The 17724-nt window shown below is 45.0% G+C and overlaps 1 protein-coding gene across 2 annotated transcripts in view; it reads right to left on the minus strand.

The window, feature by feature from the left end:
* Positions 1–17724, minus strand: part of LOC310786774 (cell adhesion molecule DSCAM-like) — a gene marked incomplete at both ends in the record, with an annotated part of 256515 nt that overhangs the window by 34724 nt on the left and 204067 nt on the right. For both annotated transcript variants that reach the window (XM_083648066.1, XM_083648065.1), the window contains 6 exons: positions 4119–4362; positions 9158–9228; positions 12007–12174; positions 12440–12568; positions 12709–12805; positions 13188–13384. In XM_083648066.1, coding sequence (XP_083504192.1) covers positions 4119–4362; positions 9158–9228; positions 12007–12174; positions 12440–12568; positions 12709–12805; positions 13188–13384 — 906 coding nt within the window. The remainder of the gene's footprint in view (positions 1–4118; positions 4363–9157; positions 9229–12006; positions 12175–12439; positions 12569–12708; positions 12806–13187; positions 13385–17724) is intronic.

The raw sequence follows: 17724 nt of genomic DNA on the forward strand, positions 1-17724 counted from the left end.
GCGGAAGTTAAATTTCCTTACATACACATGTCAATATCATAGGTCAATATCTATGGAAAATGGACATAAAACAAGCGTCTATCGTTAGTATCGCGCGCCTTTATATTGATCAAGCGTTTATGTTGATGGCTATCACAAAGGAGATACTTTATTTTGCTTTGTACACGGACTGGATTGGACACAGTGGACAGCACAGGACTCCTCAGATCGAGCGCACTGATGTAACTTAACAGCCAGGTAGGCTGCCAGGACATGGAATTTATATTTGATATACATAATGGCTTTGTTAAGACTGGTTGCCTACTGTGCTGTTGTGTTTTTTGGCCGCCGTGCTCATGCGTGTGGTGTGAATGTGAACATAACTGTCGTTCTCCCATGAAAGTTTGTTGTTTTAGATCACAACTTCTGCATTGGAAGTGGGCGCCTCTTTCAGGCATGCTCTGTTTGTAGCAGGGAGGCAATGGGTCCCATTTTTATAGTCTTTGGTATGACTCGCCCGGTGATCGAACTCACACAACCTCCCAGTCTCAGGGCGGCCACAGTGAGCTGGTTTTGATAAAAGTATCAAAAAACGCCTCAGTCACTATACAGTCTTGTTGTCACTGGCGTGATTGTTATATAGTGCAATTTATCAATGGTTCTATTTATTTTTACTCTGGCACAGACTATTGATGAATGGATGTGCCTGTGTATGTGGCACTGTTTATTTACATATAGCCTATATGCAGTGATTAGCCTAATTTGTCTCTAAAATATAGCACATTTTAAATCTTTTGTATAAATTGTGAATATAAACTCTTGATTTACCATCTAAATGTGTGTGCTGCATATAGCCTTGTGTAACTGGACTCATCATTCTCAACATATACAGTGTGACATAGGGCTAAATACACAGTCAGTCTTCAGCTCATTGAAGAACTTACATGCATAATGTTGGGTTGGCAATTTGGCTCTCAAAGGAAAAGCAGTGGGCCCTCCTTGTCTAATAGTAGAGCCTAATTCACACCCTATCATATTATTATAATTTCTTATATTAGTGTTTCTCAACCTTTTTACACAAGTATCTGAGAAATTACCACCATATGAATGTATGAGAGGGAGGGGCCCCCGCGTACCACCAGTGGTACCTGTACCACAGGTTGAGAAGAGAACCACTGTCTATTTATGTAGAAAAAGTTAGCCCCCGCTGTAAATATTTAAGCCCCCCCTTAGCCCCCCCAGGCACAATTGGCTGGAGCCGCTACTGATGGTATCCCCGAAAATGCAGAAGGCACCTCTATGCCTCGGTTTGTGGAAAACATGCTGCAGTCAGAACTGGGGGATATAACGGGCTTGGGTCAGGAGAAGAGCCTGGGAATTGAAAGAGCACATAGAGCGCTCGCTCTACAACCACCTGTGGGTGCACCCCCTCGTTCGACAGTGGTCCGGTTCATACAGTTCACCACGAAGGAGAAAATCCTACAGGCTGCGTGGAAGAAGAACATCAGTGTACAAGATAAGCAAGTGTTTTTCAACCATGATTATGCTGAGAGCGTTCAACAGAAGAGGAAGGAATACACTCCAATTAAACGAGTGCTCAAGGAAAATGCGATCCGCTTTCAGACCCCACTGACCCGGATGCGCGTGCACTTCAACTCAGGCACGGCCACATACAGCAGCGCCGTGGAAGCAGCAGCTGACTTGAGAAAGCGAGGCTTCACCGTTGGACCAATATCGGTGACCAAATCCAAAGGCATCACCGTGGAAACGATCAACAAACTCGTGCCATGGAGTACAGCAGGGACGCCCCGCACCGGGGGCGCGCATGGTTACCAGGAAGGCATACGAGAGAGACTGTGAGGATATCGGCGGGATGAAGGAGTGGACGGAGGCAGAAGAGAGAGAGAGAATGCCACTAACATGGATAAGTAGCGCCCCCTGTCCCTGTAACTTGAAATACAGTATAATTCCTATCGTGACCCCATTCTAATTCAGATGAGTAAAGACTCTCTATTGACCAAAATGTTAACCTCCTTGGGGGCGGCTGTAGCTCAGGAGGTAGAGCGGGTTGTCCACTAATCGCTTTGGATCAAAGAGGTCGGTGGTTCGATTCCCGCCTCCTCCAGTCTGCATGTCGAAGTGTCCTTGGGCAAGATACTGAACCCCAAATTGCTCCCGATGGTGTGTAGGCACCCTGCGTGGCAGCCTGCCGCCATCGGTGTATGAATGGGTGAATGTAGACTACCTACTGATTGTAAAGCGCTTTGGATAAAAGCGCTATATAAATGCAGGCCATTTACCATTTGCCATTTACCATCATGGCCTATAAGCACGGAGCCCGAGTCTTGTTAAGTTAAGTTTAATTTCATTTATTTTATCTCCCTTATAATTTGGGGGCATAACAAGGAGCTGATGCAAGTAACATGCCGGGGGAGAGGGGGGGCATGGCCTTAGCCTGTCTTAGGGATTACTATCTGTCAGCCCAGTTGAGGCCTCTTGTATGTTGGTATAACCCGGCCTATGAGGCCAGGTGGAAAGACATTGAGTTATCTTTAATGGACACACAAATTCAATCTGTATAGAGACAGTCCGCATGTCTGGGAGCACCCATACAGGCTCTAGGAACGCCCACAATAGACGCTGGGTTAGCTGGCTCAGCCTGGCTGGGGGCGTGGTCAAGGTGGGGTAAAAAACCCCGTTCTATCCATTCAGCAAAGTTAGAATTTAGCTGATAGCCCAGCCCAGGCAGACACGATCGGGGATTTAACCACCGCAGTCTGAGCAGACGTCTTGTGTTCTGCTCTAGAACCCCCAAACCTGTAGTTTAGAGCACCGTCTTTTGGTGAGTCAGCCCATGAGATATATGGGCGGTTTTACCCCACTCGCGTGCCAGCTGTATAACATTTTGTGGGCCTGTATTGTCATCTATAGTGGTTATTTGCATAAATGATTGTATATTTTTATGTGCTTTGATTTAAAAAAATCTAACTCAATTTGTAACTTGAGTTACTTGACAAAGTAACTGGTATAATATTACTGAAATCCTATAAGTAATAAGTTATATTACTGAGTTACTGCTAAAAGTAATATATTACATGTAATATGTTACTTTTGTAATGAGTTACCCCCAACACTGCCCGTGACACAACCTTTGTCTTGGTCTTGTCTCTGTCTATTTGAACTTTGTTATTATTGTGAACCGCTCCTGCACTTTAATTTTAACTCTTTAATTTTAACTTGTTATTCAAATTTCTTTCATTGATGAGTGAATATAAGGTCCCAGACTCCACCTGTTCCATGTTCGCACAAAAGTGTAAAAAAAAATAAAAAATAAAAATGTTTGTGACCGACGACATCTAGCAGTACCCTCTAACCTCCACTAGGTTGTGATAGAGCCTCACATTAGCTTCCAACATGAAACCCTGTTGTCTGCTTCATCGAGCACAATAAGTTCACACAGCAGTGTTGTGCTTAGAAGCGAGGCCAAGTATCACATGTATCAAATGACATATTACACATCAAATGTAATCAAATGTACACTACCAGTGAAAGATGAAGACACACCTGATTCATGTTTGTTGTTTATCTTAAAGCCATTTTGATCTGAAGGCTTATGCTTAAATGCTTGAAATTAGTTTCTTAGACAAATATAAATGGCAAGTTAATCCTATGTATCAATTTTGGTTGCTGCAGAATTCCATTTGACATTATTTCATAGTTTGGATGTCTTTCTTTCTTTTTCTTTTTTACAATATTTTTTATTGGGGTTTTCCAATATTAAACATTAATAAAGTAGTATTGGCAGAAAATACAGTGCACCATCATTATTATTCAAAAATGTGGAAAATAGTAAAAATAGAGGAAAATGTGTTAGTGTATGTCCAAACTTTTGACTGGTACTGTATGTTTGTAGGATCTTTTGCAGTTTCTCATGGAACAGTAGTATTTAGCATTATTCGCTTGTATTACAGTAGTAAGTACTGTAAGTAATAGTATAATATCTTCTTTACTTTCACAATTTTGCTCATTATTATTTTACTCACTCAAATGAATTCAGTCCCCCAAGGTAGACACCACAACCTTGCTGAACTTGCTATCATACTACAGAACCACGCCACAAATCTCCCTCCTTTGCTTACCATCCTCCAGCGTGGTGGCGGCTACCTCTGAAGAAGAGGGCCCGGTCCCGGCGCTGTTACTGGCTTGCACCACCACCCCATACTGGGTGAACTTCTTCAGGTTGTCCAGCACCAGGCCCTCTGCGTTGTCCCCTGTGGTCTCCATGCTGATCACACTGAACTGGTAGTTTCCCCCGGAGCTGTACTCCCTGTAGCCCACCTGGTAGCCGCGGATGGCTCCATTCTGGAGGTGCTTCTTCGGGGCCTGGAGGTGGGAAAAGAGTGGTGACATCATGAGCCGATGAGAAGTGAATGGTGATTTGAAGAAAGTGTGCACCCTCACCTACACCTGTTCTACTGTATATTGTGGTTCCCACACTGGGGTACGCGTACCCCTAGGGGTACTTGGAGGTACTACAGGGGGTATTTAAGAGAAAGGGGGAAATGGAAAAATGTAAGAATAAACCATGGACCATGGACCATTAATTAAACATTCAAATAAATCTGCTCAGGAGGCACTAATTGCAACTGTTTCATTCCATTTCTTATTTTGTAATGTTATATTCTTCAAAAAGGTGTGTTATCATTCATTCATTGCATCATTATGCTATAGTTTTCTCATGCCGTTTTCGAAGCAAAATGTTGTCGTCGGGTAAAGGGGGTACATGGATTCAGAAATCAGGGAAAGGGGTTACTGAAGCCCAAAAAGTTTGAGACCCACTGCTGTATAAGATCCTATGGACACTGCAACATAGACAATGCATGCATAAAGCCACACATATTATGCACATACTTTTTCTAAACCTTTATTTATTCAGGAAGAGACACAACTGAGCATGCTGTTTCCCAGCAACCCCATGCTTTACATTCATACAGTTCCAGCACAGTGTACTGGGAGCTGCCCAGTACAACCACAGTGCAGACCTTCTCAGATGACTCTGTGTCAGGGTGTGGAGAGGAGACAGAGTACAGGGAAGTGGTGGAGCGCTTTGTGACTTGGTGTGGAAACAACCAACTCCTCCTCCTAAATGTGTCCAAGACGAGGGAGATGGTTGTGGTCTTTGTGGACTTTGGGAGGACCAGGACTGAGCTGAACCCTGTTTCCATCGGGGGTGAGGAGGTGGTGAGGGTAGATAGCTACAAATACCTGAGCATTCACCTGGACAAAAAACTGGACTGGAAATGCAACATTGAGACTGTATACAAGAAGGGGCAGAGCAGACTCTACTTTCTTAGGAGGCTCAGATCCTTCAATGTGTGCTGTTGGCCAACCCGATCTCCCAAAAAATTGTAAAATAGCAACGTTGGACCAACGTTGTTATGTTACAATTTCGGCTCCGAAATTGTAAAATGGTAACGTACGTTTCTACAGGGGTGGGCATGGTTTGGGCGTGGTTTACGGAGATTTTCTGTTTCTAACCCCTCCCCCTACCCTAACCCTAACCCTAAAATCTCAGACAATTTTCTGTGAGACTGTGTTGCAACCGTGCAGCAAGATGTTGCATATCTTCTACCAGTGTGTTGTGGCGAGTGTAATCCTTTTTGCAGCCACCTGTTGGGGCAGCAGCATCAGAGCCGGCAACTAAGAAAGTGAACAAACTGATAAAGAGAGCTGGCTGGTAACGCTTTAGAATACAGCCCGCAAATAAGCATGTAGTTAGAGTATAACAACGGGGTTTAGGGCTGTAGTTATAGTCTAACTACGGGGTTTAAGGAGTGAATTATAAGATCTGTACTTATAGTCTAACTACGGGGTTTAAGGAGTGTAGTTATAGTATAACAACGGGGTTTAAGGAGTGTAGTTATGGTATAACAACGGGGTTTAAGGAGTGTAGTTATAGTCTAACAACAGGGTTTAAGGAGTGTAGTTAGAGTATAACAACGGGTTTAAGGAGTGTAGTTAGAGTATAACAACGGGGTTTAAGGAGTGTAGTTAGAGTATAACAACGGGGTTTAAGGAGTGAAAAAATACTTTAACTAGAGGGTAACAAGATCTGTACTTATAGTCTAACTACGGGGTCGCGGGCTGTATTATGAAGCAGGGGACAAATGTTTGTACTTATAGGCTAATTACGGGGTACCACTGTACTTACAGGGTAACTACGGGGTTTAAGGAGTGTAGTTAGAGTATAACAACGGGGTTTAAGGAGTCTAGTTAGAGTATACCAACGGGGTTTAAGGAGTGTAGTTAGAGTATAACAACGGGGTTTAAGGAGTCTAGTTAGAGTATAACAACGGGGTTTAAGGAGTGTAGTTAGAGTATAACAACGGGGTTTAAGGAGTGTAGTTAGAGTATAACAACGGGGTTTAGGGAGTCTAGTTAGAGTATAACAACGGGGTTTAAGGAGTCTAGTTAGAGTATAACAACGGGGTTTAAGGAGTCTAGTTAGAGTATAACAACGGGGTTTAAGGAGTCTAGTTAGAGTATAACAACGGGGTTTAAGGAGTCTAGTTAGACTCTAACTACACTCCTTAAACCCCGTTGTTATACTCTAACTACACTCCTTAAACCCCGTTGTTATACTCTAACTAGACTCCTTAAACCCCGTTGTTATACTCTAACTAGACTCCTTAAACCCCGTTGTTATACTCTAACTAGACTCCTTAAACCCCGTTGTTATACTCTAACTACACTCCTTAAACCCTGTTGTTATACTCTAACTACACTCCTTAAACCCCGTTGTTATACTCTAACTACACTCCTTAAACCCCGTTGTTATACTCTAACTAGACTCCTTAAACCCCGTTGTTATACTCTAACTAGACTCCTTAAACCCCGTTGTTATACTCTAACTACACTCCTTAAACCCCGTTGTTATACTCTAACTACACTCCTTAAACCCCGTTGTTATACTCTAACTACACTCCTTAAACCCCGTAGTTACCCTGTAAGTACAGTGTGGTACCCCGTAATTAGCCTATAAGTACAAACATTTGTCCCCTGCTTCATAATACAGCCCGCGACCCCGTAGTTAGACTATAAGTACAGATCTTGTTACCCTCTAGTTAAAGTATTTTTTCACTCCTTAAACCCCGTTGTTATACTCTAACTACACTCCTTAAACCCCGTTGTTATACTCTAACTACACTCCTTAAACCCGTTGTTATACTCTAACTACACTCCTTAAACCCTGTTGTTAGACTATAACTACACTCCTTAAACCCCGTTGTTATACCATAACTACACTCCTTAAACCCCGTTGTTATACTATAACTACACTCCTTAAACCCCGTAGTTAGACTATAAGTACAGATCTTATAATTCACTCCTTAAACCCCGTAGTTAGACTATAACTACAGCCCTAAACCCCGTTGTTATACTCTAACTACATGCTTATTTGCGGGCTGTATTCTAAAGCGTTACCAGCTGGCTCTGTGCTGCGGACCACTCTGGAGCCCCTGGAGGTGGTTGTGGAGAGAAGGATGTTGCACAAGCTGCTCAAAATAATGGATGACACAACACACCCCCTACACATCATACTGGCTGGACAACAGAGTGTCTTCAGTCAGAGCCTCCGTCAGCTTTGTGCCCACAGCAATAACCAATAACTCCCATACATGCAGAGAGAAGTTTCTCAAATGGGAGTACCATTGACTCAATGGGATGGAGGGGAAGGAGGGTACCCCTAGGGGTACGTGGAGGTACTACAGGGGGTAGTTGAGAGAAAGAGGAAAATGGGGGGGGAGAGTAAGAATAAATCATGGAAATGAATGAAATGTTCAAATAAACCTGCTTAGGAGACACTAATTGCAACTCTTTCATTCTTTCAGTATTATTCTTCAAAAGGTGGGTTATCATTCATTAATTGCATTATATGCTATAGTTTTATCGGTAACACTTTATAATAACGTTCAGTCATAAGTCATTTATAAGCCTTTAGTTATTGATGAACTAATCACTTACAAAAGAGGAATATACATTTGTAGATGATTAATAAATGCTATGTTAACATATCACAAATGCGTTGTAAGTCCTCTATAAACTTTTAGTAAATGAAGTGTTCCTCACCTGTTATAAATGATGTGTAAATCATTTACAATTCATTTACAAGGCTTTCAGCATCCCCTAATCTAAAGTGTAAACCATTCATCACACATAAATGTGTTACATGCAAGGGGGTAGCTCTGTCAAAATTGAAGCCAATGTGGAAGTGCACTTAAACCTGCATTCTTTCGAATGACCTGCAGGGGGCGACCCATTGGTCTGTGGACTTCTGTTTTTTGATGCCTCACGTATGCCATTTTGGCCATTGCCATCTTGGATCTCGACACAAGTCCAGGGGTTTCCCACAGAGCACGGCCTGCTATTGGTCCGTGATCGGCGAGCTGCGTGATCAGTGGACAAGCGACCTGTCAATCATGCCCCAAAACATAGTCTGCAACTACAACATAGTCTGAAACTAGTGATTGAGACATAAACACATTAGGAAAGTGTTTACTGAGGCCATACTTGAGGCTTCAAAACAGAAGTCCACAAACCAATGGGTCGCCCCCTGCAGGTAAAGAGAACACTTCCGCATTGGCTTCAATTTTGACAAACAGAGCTACCCCCATGTATGTAACACATTTATGTGTCATGATTGAACGGTTTAGATTAGGGGATTCAGAAAGCCTCGTCAATGACTTGTAAATTATTTTCACATAATTTACAACAGGTGAGGAACACTTAATTTCTTAAAGGTTTATAGATGACTTACAACACATTTGTATAATTATGTTAACATTAATCATCTACAAAGTATATTCATGTTTTGTAAATGGTTAGTTCATCATTAACTAAACACTTATAAATGACTTACGACTGAACATTATTATAAAGTGTTACCGTTTTATCTTGCAGTTTTCTAAGCAAAATGTTGCAGCCGAGTAAAGGGGGTACTTGGATTCAGAAATCAGGAAGAGAGGGTACTAAAGGCAAAACAAGTTTGACAATCACTGGCCTACACCACTGCTGCCAAATACGCGCGCACGCACCCACCCACACACACACACACACACACACACACACACCCACCCACCCACCCACCCACACACCCACCCATAAGGTCATATCAACTTACCCTCCAAGTGACTCGGATACTCTGGGAGGAGAGGGCTTCCAGCTGCACCTCCTGAGGCGGTCCATCAGGAGCTGAGATCAGGTGACACATGTACGTTTTATTATACTGTACAGCAGCCTGAACTGTAACAACTATGACAAAACATTTACAGTCACTGTGAATGATGTGCACAGAACAAACAACAACAACAACAACAACAACAAAACAACAAAACAACAACAGATGTCCAGCAATAAATCTCAACCTAGTTACTTGGTCATTGTCGTTATAGGTGCCTGGTGGGGGTGAGGGGAGGTACTCTGCGGGTGCTGGAGAAAGGGAGCAGGGGGGGGTAGGCCCGGTGGTTTGCAGAAGGGGTCCAGCCTCAGTCTATTGACCGCAGTGTGACATTTACTACTGGGGCCGCTAATTGAAAAGTTCTGCTTTTAGTGCGGGGTCAGCGTGTGTTCAATACTGCAACAGAGCCAATGGGCTGATGTCACTGGGCTGTTAATGAATTGACTCGCTCTCTCGCTTCTCCTCTTTCACTCATCCCTGTCTGTTGTCTCGTTCACTCCGACTGTATCTCTGCTTGGTTGGGTGGAAGTAACTGCGCTGGTGCTGTAATTAAGTCGCTTTTTTGTGTGCGCTTGTATTTTTTATTTTTACAGAGTAGAGTACAAATCTCAAGTGGTACCGTTGAGTAAAAAAAAGAAAAAAGTGACATTAAAATGCTCAAATGTATATGATAGGAGCTTAGTACCCATCCAGCTGCAGTATTACTGGTTTGTGTTAGTTTCTAACTAGTTTGTTAGCCTTGCTAGCTAGTTGGATAGCTAATAGAGCAAGAGAAACATCAATATAATTTAGTGAAGCAGTGATACTGAATAAAGAGATGGGCAGCATCACAGGCATTTTTTGTTTCTTATTATATCACAGATAAACATAAATAATGACAACATCTTGTTTTACAACACTCAACATATTAGTCATAGTCAAAATGTACATATTGTATATCACATACTGAAGTAGTTTTGTCCTTTTATTTTACATTGCACCCCCACCCCCCCCCCCCCCCCCTGACCTTTTTACTTCTACACCTGGTCATATGTCATACCATCGCACGCAGATCTGACAGAAGGACTGGCCACTGGATGGCCATTGCATAATGTATTGGTATGTAATAGGGTGTGAGTGTGTTTTACAGTATGTAGTATACAACATAGGCTGTATGTGGCGTGTGCGTCAGTGTGTTTTACAGTATGTAGTATACAACATAGGCTGTATGTGGAGTGTGCGTCAGTGTTTTACAGTATGTAGTATACAACATAGGCTGTATGAATGAATGAATGAATGAATGAATGAATAATGAATGAATGAATGAATAATTATTTTATTTGCGTGTCATGCCACATTGTGGCCCATCCCACATGGGATTATATGACACAGTTACACAAAATATATACATTTTCTTTTTCTTATTTTATCTATACATTTCATTCCTCCTCATCAACCAAGCCTTTTCTAAGAAAGTGGCAGATGCAAAAGTTTCATATTGGAAGAGCTGTATGAATTTTTCAGAGTCTTCCAACCACACAAATTCATTTTCTTTGTCTACCTTATTAAAAAAAACTCTGCCTGATAGTATTATAGAAGGGCTGTATGTGGAGTGTGCATCAGTGTGTTTTACAGTATGTAGTATACAACATAGGCTGTATGTGGAGTGTGCATCAGTGTGTTTTACAGTATGTAGTATACAACATAGGCTGTATGTGGAGTGTGCATCAGTGTGTTTTACAGTATGTAGTATACAACATAGGCTGTATGTGGAGTGTGCATCAGTGTGTTTTACAGTATGTAGTATACAACATAGGCTGTATGTGGAGTGTGCATCAGTGTGTTTTACAGTATGTAGTATACAACATAGGCTGTATGTGGAGTGTGCATCAGTGTGTTTTACAGTATGTAGTATACAACATAGGCTGTATGTGGAGTGTGCGTCAGTGTGTTTTACAGTATGTAGTATACAACATAGGCTGTATGTGGAGTGTGCATCAGTGTGTTTTACAGTATGTAGTATACAACATAGGCTGTATGTGGAGTGTGCATCAGTGTGTTTTACAGTATGTAGTATACAACATAGGCTGTATGTGGAGTGTGCATCAGTGTGTTTTACAGTATGTAATATACAACATAGGCTGTATGTGGCGTGTGCATCAGTGTGTTTTACAGTATGTAGTATACAACATAGGCTGTATGTGGAGTGTGCATCAGTGTGTTTTACAGTATGTAGTATACAACATAGGCTGTATGTGGAGTGTGCATCAGTGTGTTTTACAGTATGTAGTATACAACATAGGCTGTATGTGGAGTGTGCATCAGTGTGTTTTACAGTATGTAGTATACAACATAGGCTGTATGTGGAGTGTGCGTCAGTGTGTTTTACAGTATGTAGTATACAACATAGGCTGTATGTGGAGTGTGCATCAGTGTGTTTTACAGTATGTAGTATACAACATAGGCTGTATGTGGAGTGTGCATCAGTGTGTTTTACAGTATGTAGTATACAACATAGGCTGTATGTGGAGTGTGCATCAGTGTGTTTTACAGTATGTAATATACAACATAGGCTGTATGTGGCGTGTGCATCAGTGTGTTTTACAGTATGTAATATACAACATAGGCTGTATGTGGCGTGTGCGTCAGTGTGTTTTACAGTATGTAGTATACAACATAGGCTGTATGTGGCGTGTGCATCAGTGTGTTTTACAGTATGTAGTATACAACATAGGCCGTATAAACGTATATGTATATGTTGCGTGTGTTTGCAGAAAAGAAACAGGTCCACAGGCGCTGATTTTCAGCTTCACCTGCTTCGTCGGTGGTGATGGTGAGCTCGTTGCTGGCCTCACTCTTGCCGATCAGGTTCTTGGCGAACATGCGGATGTTGTAGGTGGAGGATGGGTGCAGGTCAATGATGGTGGCCTGGTTGAGCTGGGGTGACACGTCTTTGGTCTTCTGAGCGGTGTCCCAGGAGGCTGTGGAAAGGGGGGAGGCCAAGGTTTACTGGGGTTAGTGCGGATGCGAGAGGTCAAATCCAGCTAAGTGCATTAGGGACCGCCTCTATTAAATTATAGTACTGACTGAGCCAAAGTGAATGCCTATGGGATAATTCATCTCCTGGACCAAAGCACTCTCCAAAAAGCATGATTCTGCACAAGCTGGCAGATTATAACCTACAATACACCACGTGAAATCATTTGTGTTCAATCCATCTTGTTTTAGAAATGTCTTTCCCTGTACCTGATTTGTTCTTGCTCTCGATGTCAAAGCCCGTGATGGGGCTGTTGCCATCGAAGCCCATGGTCCAGCGCAGGGCGATGGTCCTGTCCTTTACCTCTCTGATCTCCACCTCTGGCGGGTCAGGGGGCTCTAAGAGAGAGGCACAATGTCATCAACATACTCTGTTATTTCTATGTTACTGCACTTACAATGCAGTTTGCATAGAAGCTGGAACGCTCTATCTCAGCGGTGAAATACACTATTTCTCTTTTGGTAGAGAGGTACTATACCTTGTACTGTGAGTTGGATGATTCCTCTATCTTCACCAAAGGAGTTGATGGCATGGCAGGAGAAGAAGCCGGAGTCCTCCCTCACTGTGGGCATGATCTGATGGAGGCAAGGGAGGAACCTCCATTATATTGGCAATGAATAACATGACATGCACATTTTTAATAAGGCCAATATTAGCCAATTGTATGCCTAGTTCCTAGAAAGCAGCAACCTCTGGCGATGGAAAATTAAGCCATTGCGGGAGAGAAATAGACAAAGCAGACTATGCTTTGGGGTGTGATTGACAGGTCGTCTGTCCAGTGATCAAGCAGCCCACTGATCACACAGACCAATAGCAGGTGGCGCTCTGTCTGGCAAAAAAAACACACAAAAAAAACTCTGGCTTCGGGAAGGGAGTCCACAAACCAACGGCTGATGTCACGGTGGCTATGTCCATATTTCTATACAGTCTATGCTTCCCAGTGGCGCTGCCCCCTACCTGCAGGGTGGAGATGACTTCGTCGGCGACCTCCTTGACAGTGACCACATAGCGGCTGGTCTCGGGGTTGATGATGCGCTCCTCCTTCTCCCAGCGCACCATGATGGGCTTCTCGCCATGTGCCGTACAGCTCATCTTCTTCTCCTCGCCCTGCGTGGCCAGCGTGGTGTTGGGGTACGACGTGATCATGGCCGGGACTGCAGGCAGAGTAAGATGGAGGAAAGGAAAAGATGAGAGGAGACATCTTGTTCAAGTTATCTCAATGAGACTCGCCATAGGATTTTGAATTCAGCCATAATCCAATACCATTATGAGAAGGGCACTCGGAGAGCGCAGACCCCTGCCAAGGCCAATAGTCTAGTAGTCTGCTATGATATGATAGGATATGAGGTGCAAATGTTGTGTCGAATCCGATCCGCTCCAAATTTTGACGGGCTCTTCCTTGGCCCATGCTACTCCCTTCCATGAAGTTTCATGAAAATCGGACGAGTAGTTTTTCCGGTAATCCTGCTAACAGACAAATGGCACTGGAAATATAATCTCCTTGGCGGAGGTAATTACACCTGACAACTGTTTGGGTCAAAGGAAGACCACCAGCGCAGGACTGTGAACCCAATTTCTCCCGTTCAAATGACTCTTAATTAAGCCACTGGGTATCTAAAGTCACTGGTTTCTTTAATTAAGCCACTGGGTATCTAGTCTCGGCTCCCAGACATTTGGTGAGCTGCGCCACCAAACGTCTGGGAATTTCACTGTCAGAAACTGTGTCTCCGAGCCCGGCGAGAACCGCCGGCAGCAGACACGCCTACATTTATTATTAGAATTTTATTTGGTAGCGGCAATACCATTTATCATAGTCCTAACACAGAGCATGAAACTGATATGCTCCAAACAAAATTTATAGCTGTGGTTTATTTTACAATAATTTTTCCTACCCGGAAGTGGTCCGCTTGCTACTGTGAAGTCATCAGCAGGCTCTGTAACGTTAGCCTCGGGACTCGGGTTTATCGCTGGGGGAAAGACCTCTAGCCGCCGGGGCCGGATGAAACACGTCCTATTAACAGGTTATGTTTGTTTCTAAGTGATTAATATGTTTCTCCGCAAATGCGACGATGTTTTGCGAGACACCGGTTCTGCATGAGAACTGCCCCCAGAAAGCAAGCCCGCCCACAACACTCATGATTGGTTCTCCAATGCAAGGCTTCCAACAGCGCCACCTAACGTTATGCAAAGATTTAAATAGTAATATTCTCAGTGTTAGGATGACGTCATCATTCCTACTTTGACGTCGTCACCCCGACTATGATGTCATCGATCACTGATGATGTCATGGTTCATAAGTGTCTTTCTTGCCTTTCGCTAGTGATGTCATAGCACAGGTGATGTCATGTCTCTGATGATGTCACAAACGGTATGATGTCATAGCACAGGTGGTGTCATGCTCGGATCTATAAAGGCCTGTTCCGGCAGGCTCTGGCCAGTGATTCATAATCTAAATTAGGATCATACCAATCTCAAGCAACGTCTGCAACCTGCAACCAACTGTTCCCAAACCCCGAACAGTGCAGCTCCCAGCCTTCAAGCTACCAAGTTCCACAGCACCCCGGCTTCTCCAGACCTACCAAGTTTCCCGTGGTCATCAACTACCCGCGATTAGATCCACACTTCTCACTCCGATCCTGACAGTATGAATCACTCAGAAATGGATCTAGCGGGCAAATTTCTCCCCCCAATCAAGGAGGAAGACCCTGAGACGCCAGCTTTCCCGCTGGCCGCTCCAAGCTTCCTGCTTGACACCCAGAAGGTTCGCCTGGCGAACTTCCTGGGCAGGTATGAGTTTCAGAGTGTGAGCCACTCTGAGATGGATTTAGCGGGTACCCCAATCAAGGAGGAAGCCCCCGAGAGGCCAGTTACCCGGCCGGTCGCTTCAGCTGGGGGTCAGCTGGATATCTCCACTCATCCTGATATCTCCCCCCATCCTATCACGCTCGAAGACTTGCAGGCAACTCAGCGAGAGCAGGCCTCTATTCTGCGAGACCTTTTTCGTCTTGTGCCTTCTTCTCTAAAAGAGGCTGATGATCGGCACGCCCTCCTGCTTAGCACAACCCAGGCTCTGATTTCCCTTGTCGTGGAACTGGTTGGCCGGCTGGATCGTCTCGACGCCCCAGCTTCCGAGCGCACTGCCGTTCCGGAGGTTTCCAGACCTGCTACTCCCCCGCCCACAGCGGTCGTTGCTTCTAGCTCTGCCTCTCGGCCGCCTCCAGCTGCTAAGGGCATATTCTGGGGGGGAGTTCGCGTCATCCCAGAGCAGGGGCAGCCACATTCGAGTCCCAGCAGCCATCTGTACCGTGATCCGACCGGCAGGGTTCGCATCACACCAGAGGAGAGGCAGCGCCGTTTGGACACCCGGAGCTGCCTGTACTGTGGTCGAGCCGGGCATTACCTCTCCTCCTGCTCCCGGCGTCCAGTAAGTGGTCCCACCGCTCGCCGGCCCGTGGTACTCTCAGTGGATCAAGACTCTACGTGTCCAGCCGAAAGATCTGTACTGTTGGGTAGCGCTCCCTGCAGGACCCAGGAGTGGCAGTATGTCTCCAACCGTCTCAACGAGTTGGAGAGGACTGTCGACCGTCTCATTGGGAAGTTCAATGGCTGCCTGCAGATTGGCTCCGTCCCCCCGCAGGGGGCCTCCGAGTCTACTGGCCCTGAGGCACAACCTGAGGCACAACCTGTGGACCTGCCCCTCGCCGAGTCTGAACCTGTACCTGAGGCACAACCTGTGGACCTTCCCCTCGCCGAGTCTGAGCCCGTACCCCAGCAGCAGCCAATTCCTGTCCTTGACCAACAACTCATGCTGGGAGGCTCCCGTAGTGTCGTCAGCCCTCGGTCAAGAGCAAGAAGAAATAAGAGGCGTTTGAAGGAGGAGACGGTGGGTGACCTCCCCAAACTACAGGTCGGGAGGGCAGGCCTCGCTGTGTCAGATCCCCCTGCGGCTCTGCCTTCGGAGACGGCGGCATTTGACCCTTTTGATGGTCCCCAGCCTCCCATGTTTGGATCGTGCCCCGGGGGATGGCCGGTCCCAGAGGATCCACCGGACCCGGTGGAAGTTCTATCCACGTATCGGTCCATCTATGGCTTCGATATCCTGTGTTAGGGAGGAGCACCTCCACTGTCCTGCACCCCCTTTGGGGTCTGACCACCTGCATCTAACCACCTGCTGAAGAGCACCTCACTCCCTTACACCCCCTTTGGGGCCTAACCACCTGCGTCTAACCACCTGCGGAAGGGCACCTCCACCAGAACCTACGGATTTTTTGTCTCCCAGATGCCATCCTTGATGGCCTCATTGGACGCCAGGTGACGTCCGTTGAGGGGAGGGTACTGTTAGGATGACGTCATCATTCCTACTTTGACGTCGTCACCCCGACTATGATGTCATCGATCACTGATGATGTCATGGTTCATAAGTGTCTTTCTTGCCTTTCGCTAGTGATGTCATAGCACAGGTGATGTCATGTCTCTGATGATGTCACAAACGGTATGATGTCATAGCACAGGTGGTGTCATGCTCGGATCTATAAAGGCCTGTTCCGGCAGGCTCTGGCCAGTGATTCATAATCTAAATTAGGATCATACCAATCTCAAGCAACGTCTGCAACCTGCAACCAACTGTTCCCAAACCCCGAACAGTGCAGCTCCCAGCCTTCAAGCTACCAAGTTCCACAGCACCCCGGCTTCTCCAGACCTACCAAGTTTCCCGTGGTCATCAACTACCCGCGATTAGATCCACACTTCTCACTCCGATCCTGACACTCAGTCTTACAGGAGTGAAATGGATTAAGACTGAGGGCTGAGTCTACTGGGTATCTAACGTCACTGGTTTCTTTAATTAAGCCACTGGGTATCTAAAGTCACTGGTTTCTTTAATTAAGCCACTGGGTATCTAAAGTCACTGGTTTCTTTAATTAAGCCACTGGGTATCTAAAGTCACTGGTTTCTTTAATTAAGCCACTGGGTATCTAAAGTCACTGGTTTCTTTAATTAAGCCACTGGGTATCTAAAGTCACTGGTTTCTTTTAATTAAGCAACTGGGTATCTAAAGTCACTGGTTTCTTTTCAACATGTTTGCATGGCAGAATTTCAATGATGTGTGATATTGTTCAACCTAAAGTGCAGTGACCAATCCCAAAATTAATATTGTTATGTCTCCCCATGCCTTCAGTGCCTAGTGCCCAAGTGGGCTATCTTGTCAAAAGGGTCTTTCTTGTCAGTGGAGTTTGCATGTTCTCCCCCGTGCTCTCCTGGGGTTTCCTCCAGATAACATCATCACTGAAACATGCAAGAAGATCGTCGTCTGACCAGCGGCGGTTGGAAGAAGTTGGTCCCCGGGCGGCGCTTCACTGCAGCTGCCCACCGCTCCTGGCCAGCCCATGCAGGACAAGCCAGGATGGGGAAAAATGCGGTGGACAAATTTCACTGCGCCTCTAAAGCATGCATGTGTGTTTATAATGTGTATGTGCATGCATTGGTGCATTGTGAC

The sequence above is a fragment of the Poromitra crassiceps genome, assembly GCF_964638095.1.
Source record: "Poromitra crassiceps genome assembly, chromosome: 1".
Taxonomy (NCBI): domain Eukaryota; kingdom Metazoa; phylum Chordata; class Actinopteri; order Beryciformes; family Melamphaidae; genus Poromitra; species Poromitra crassiceps.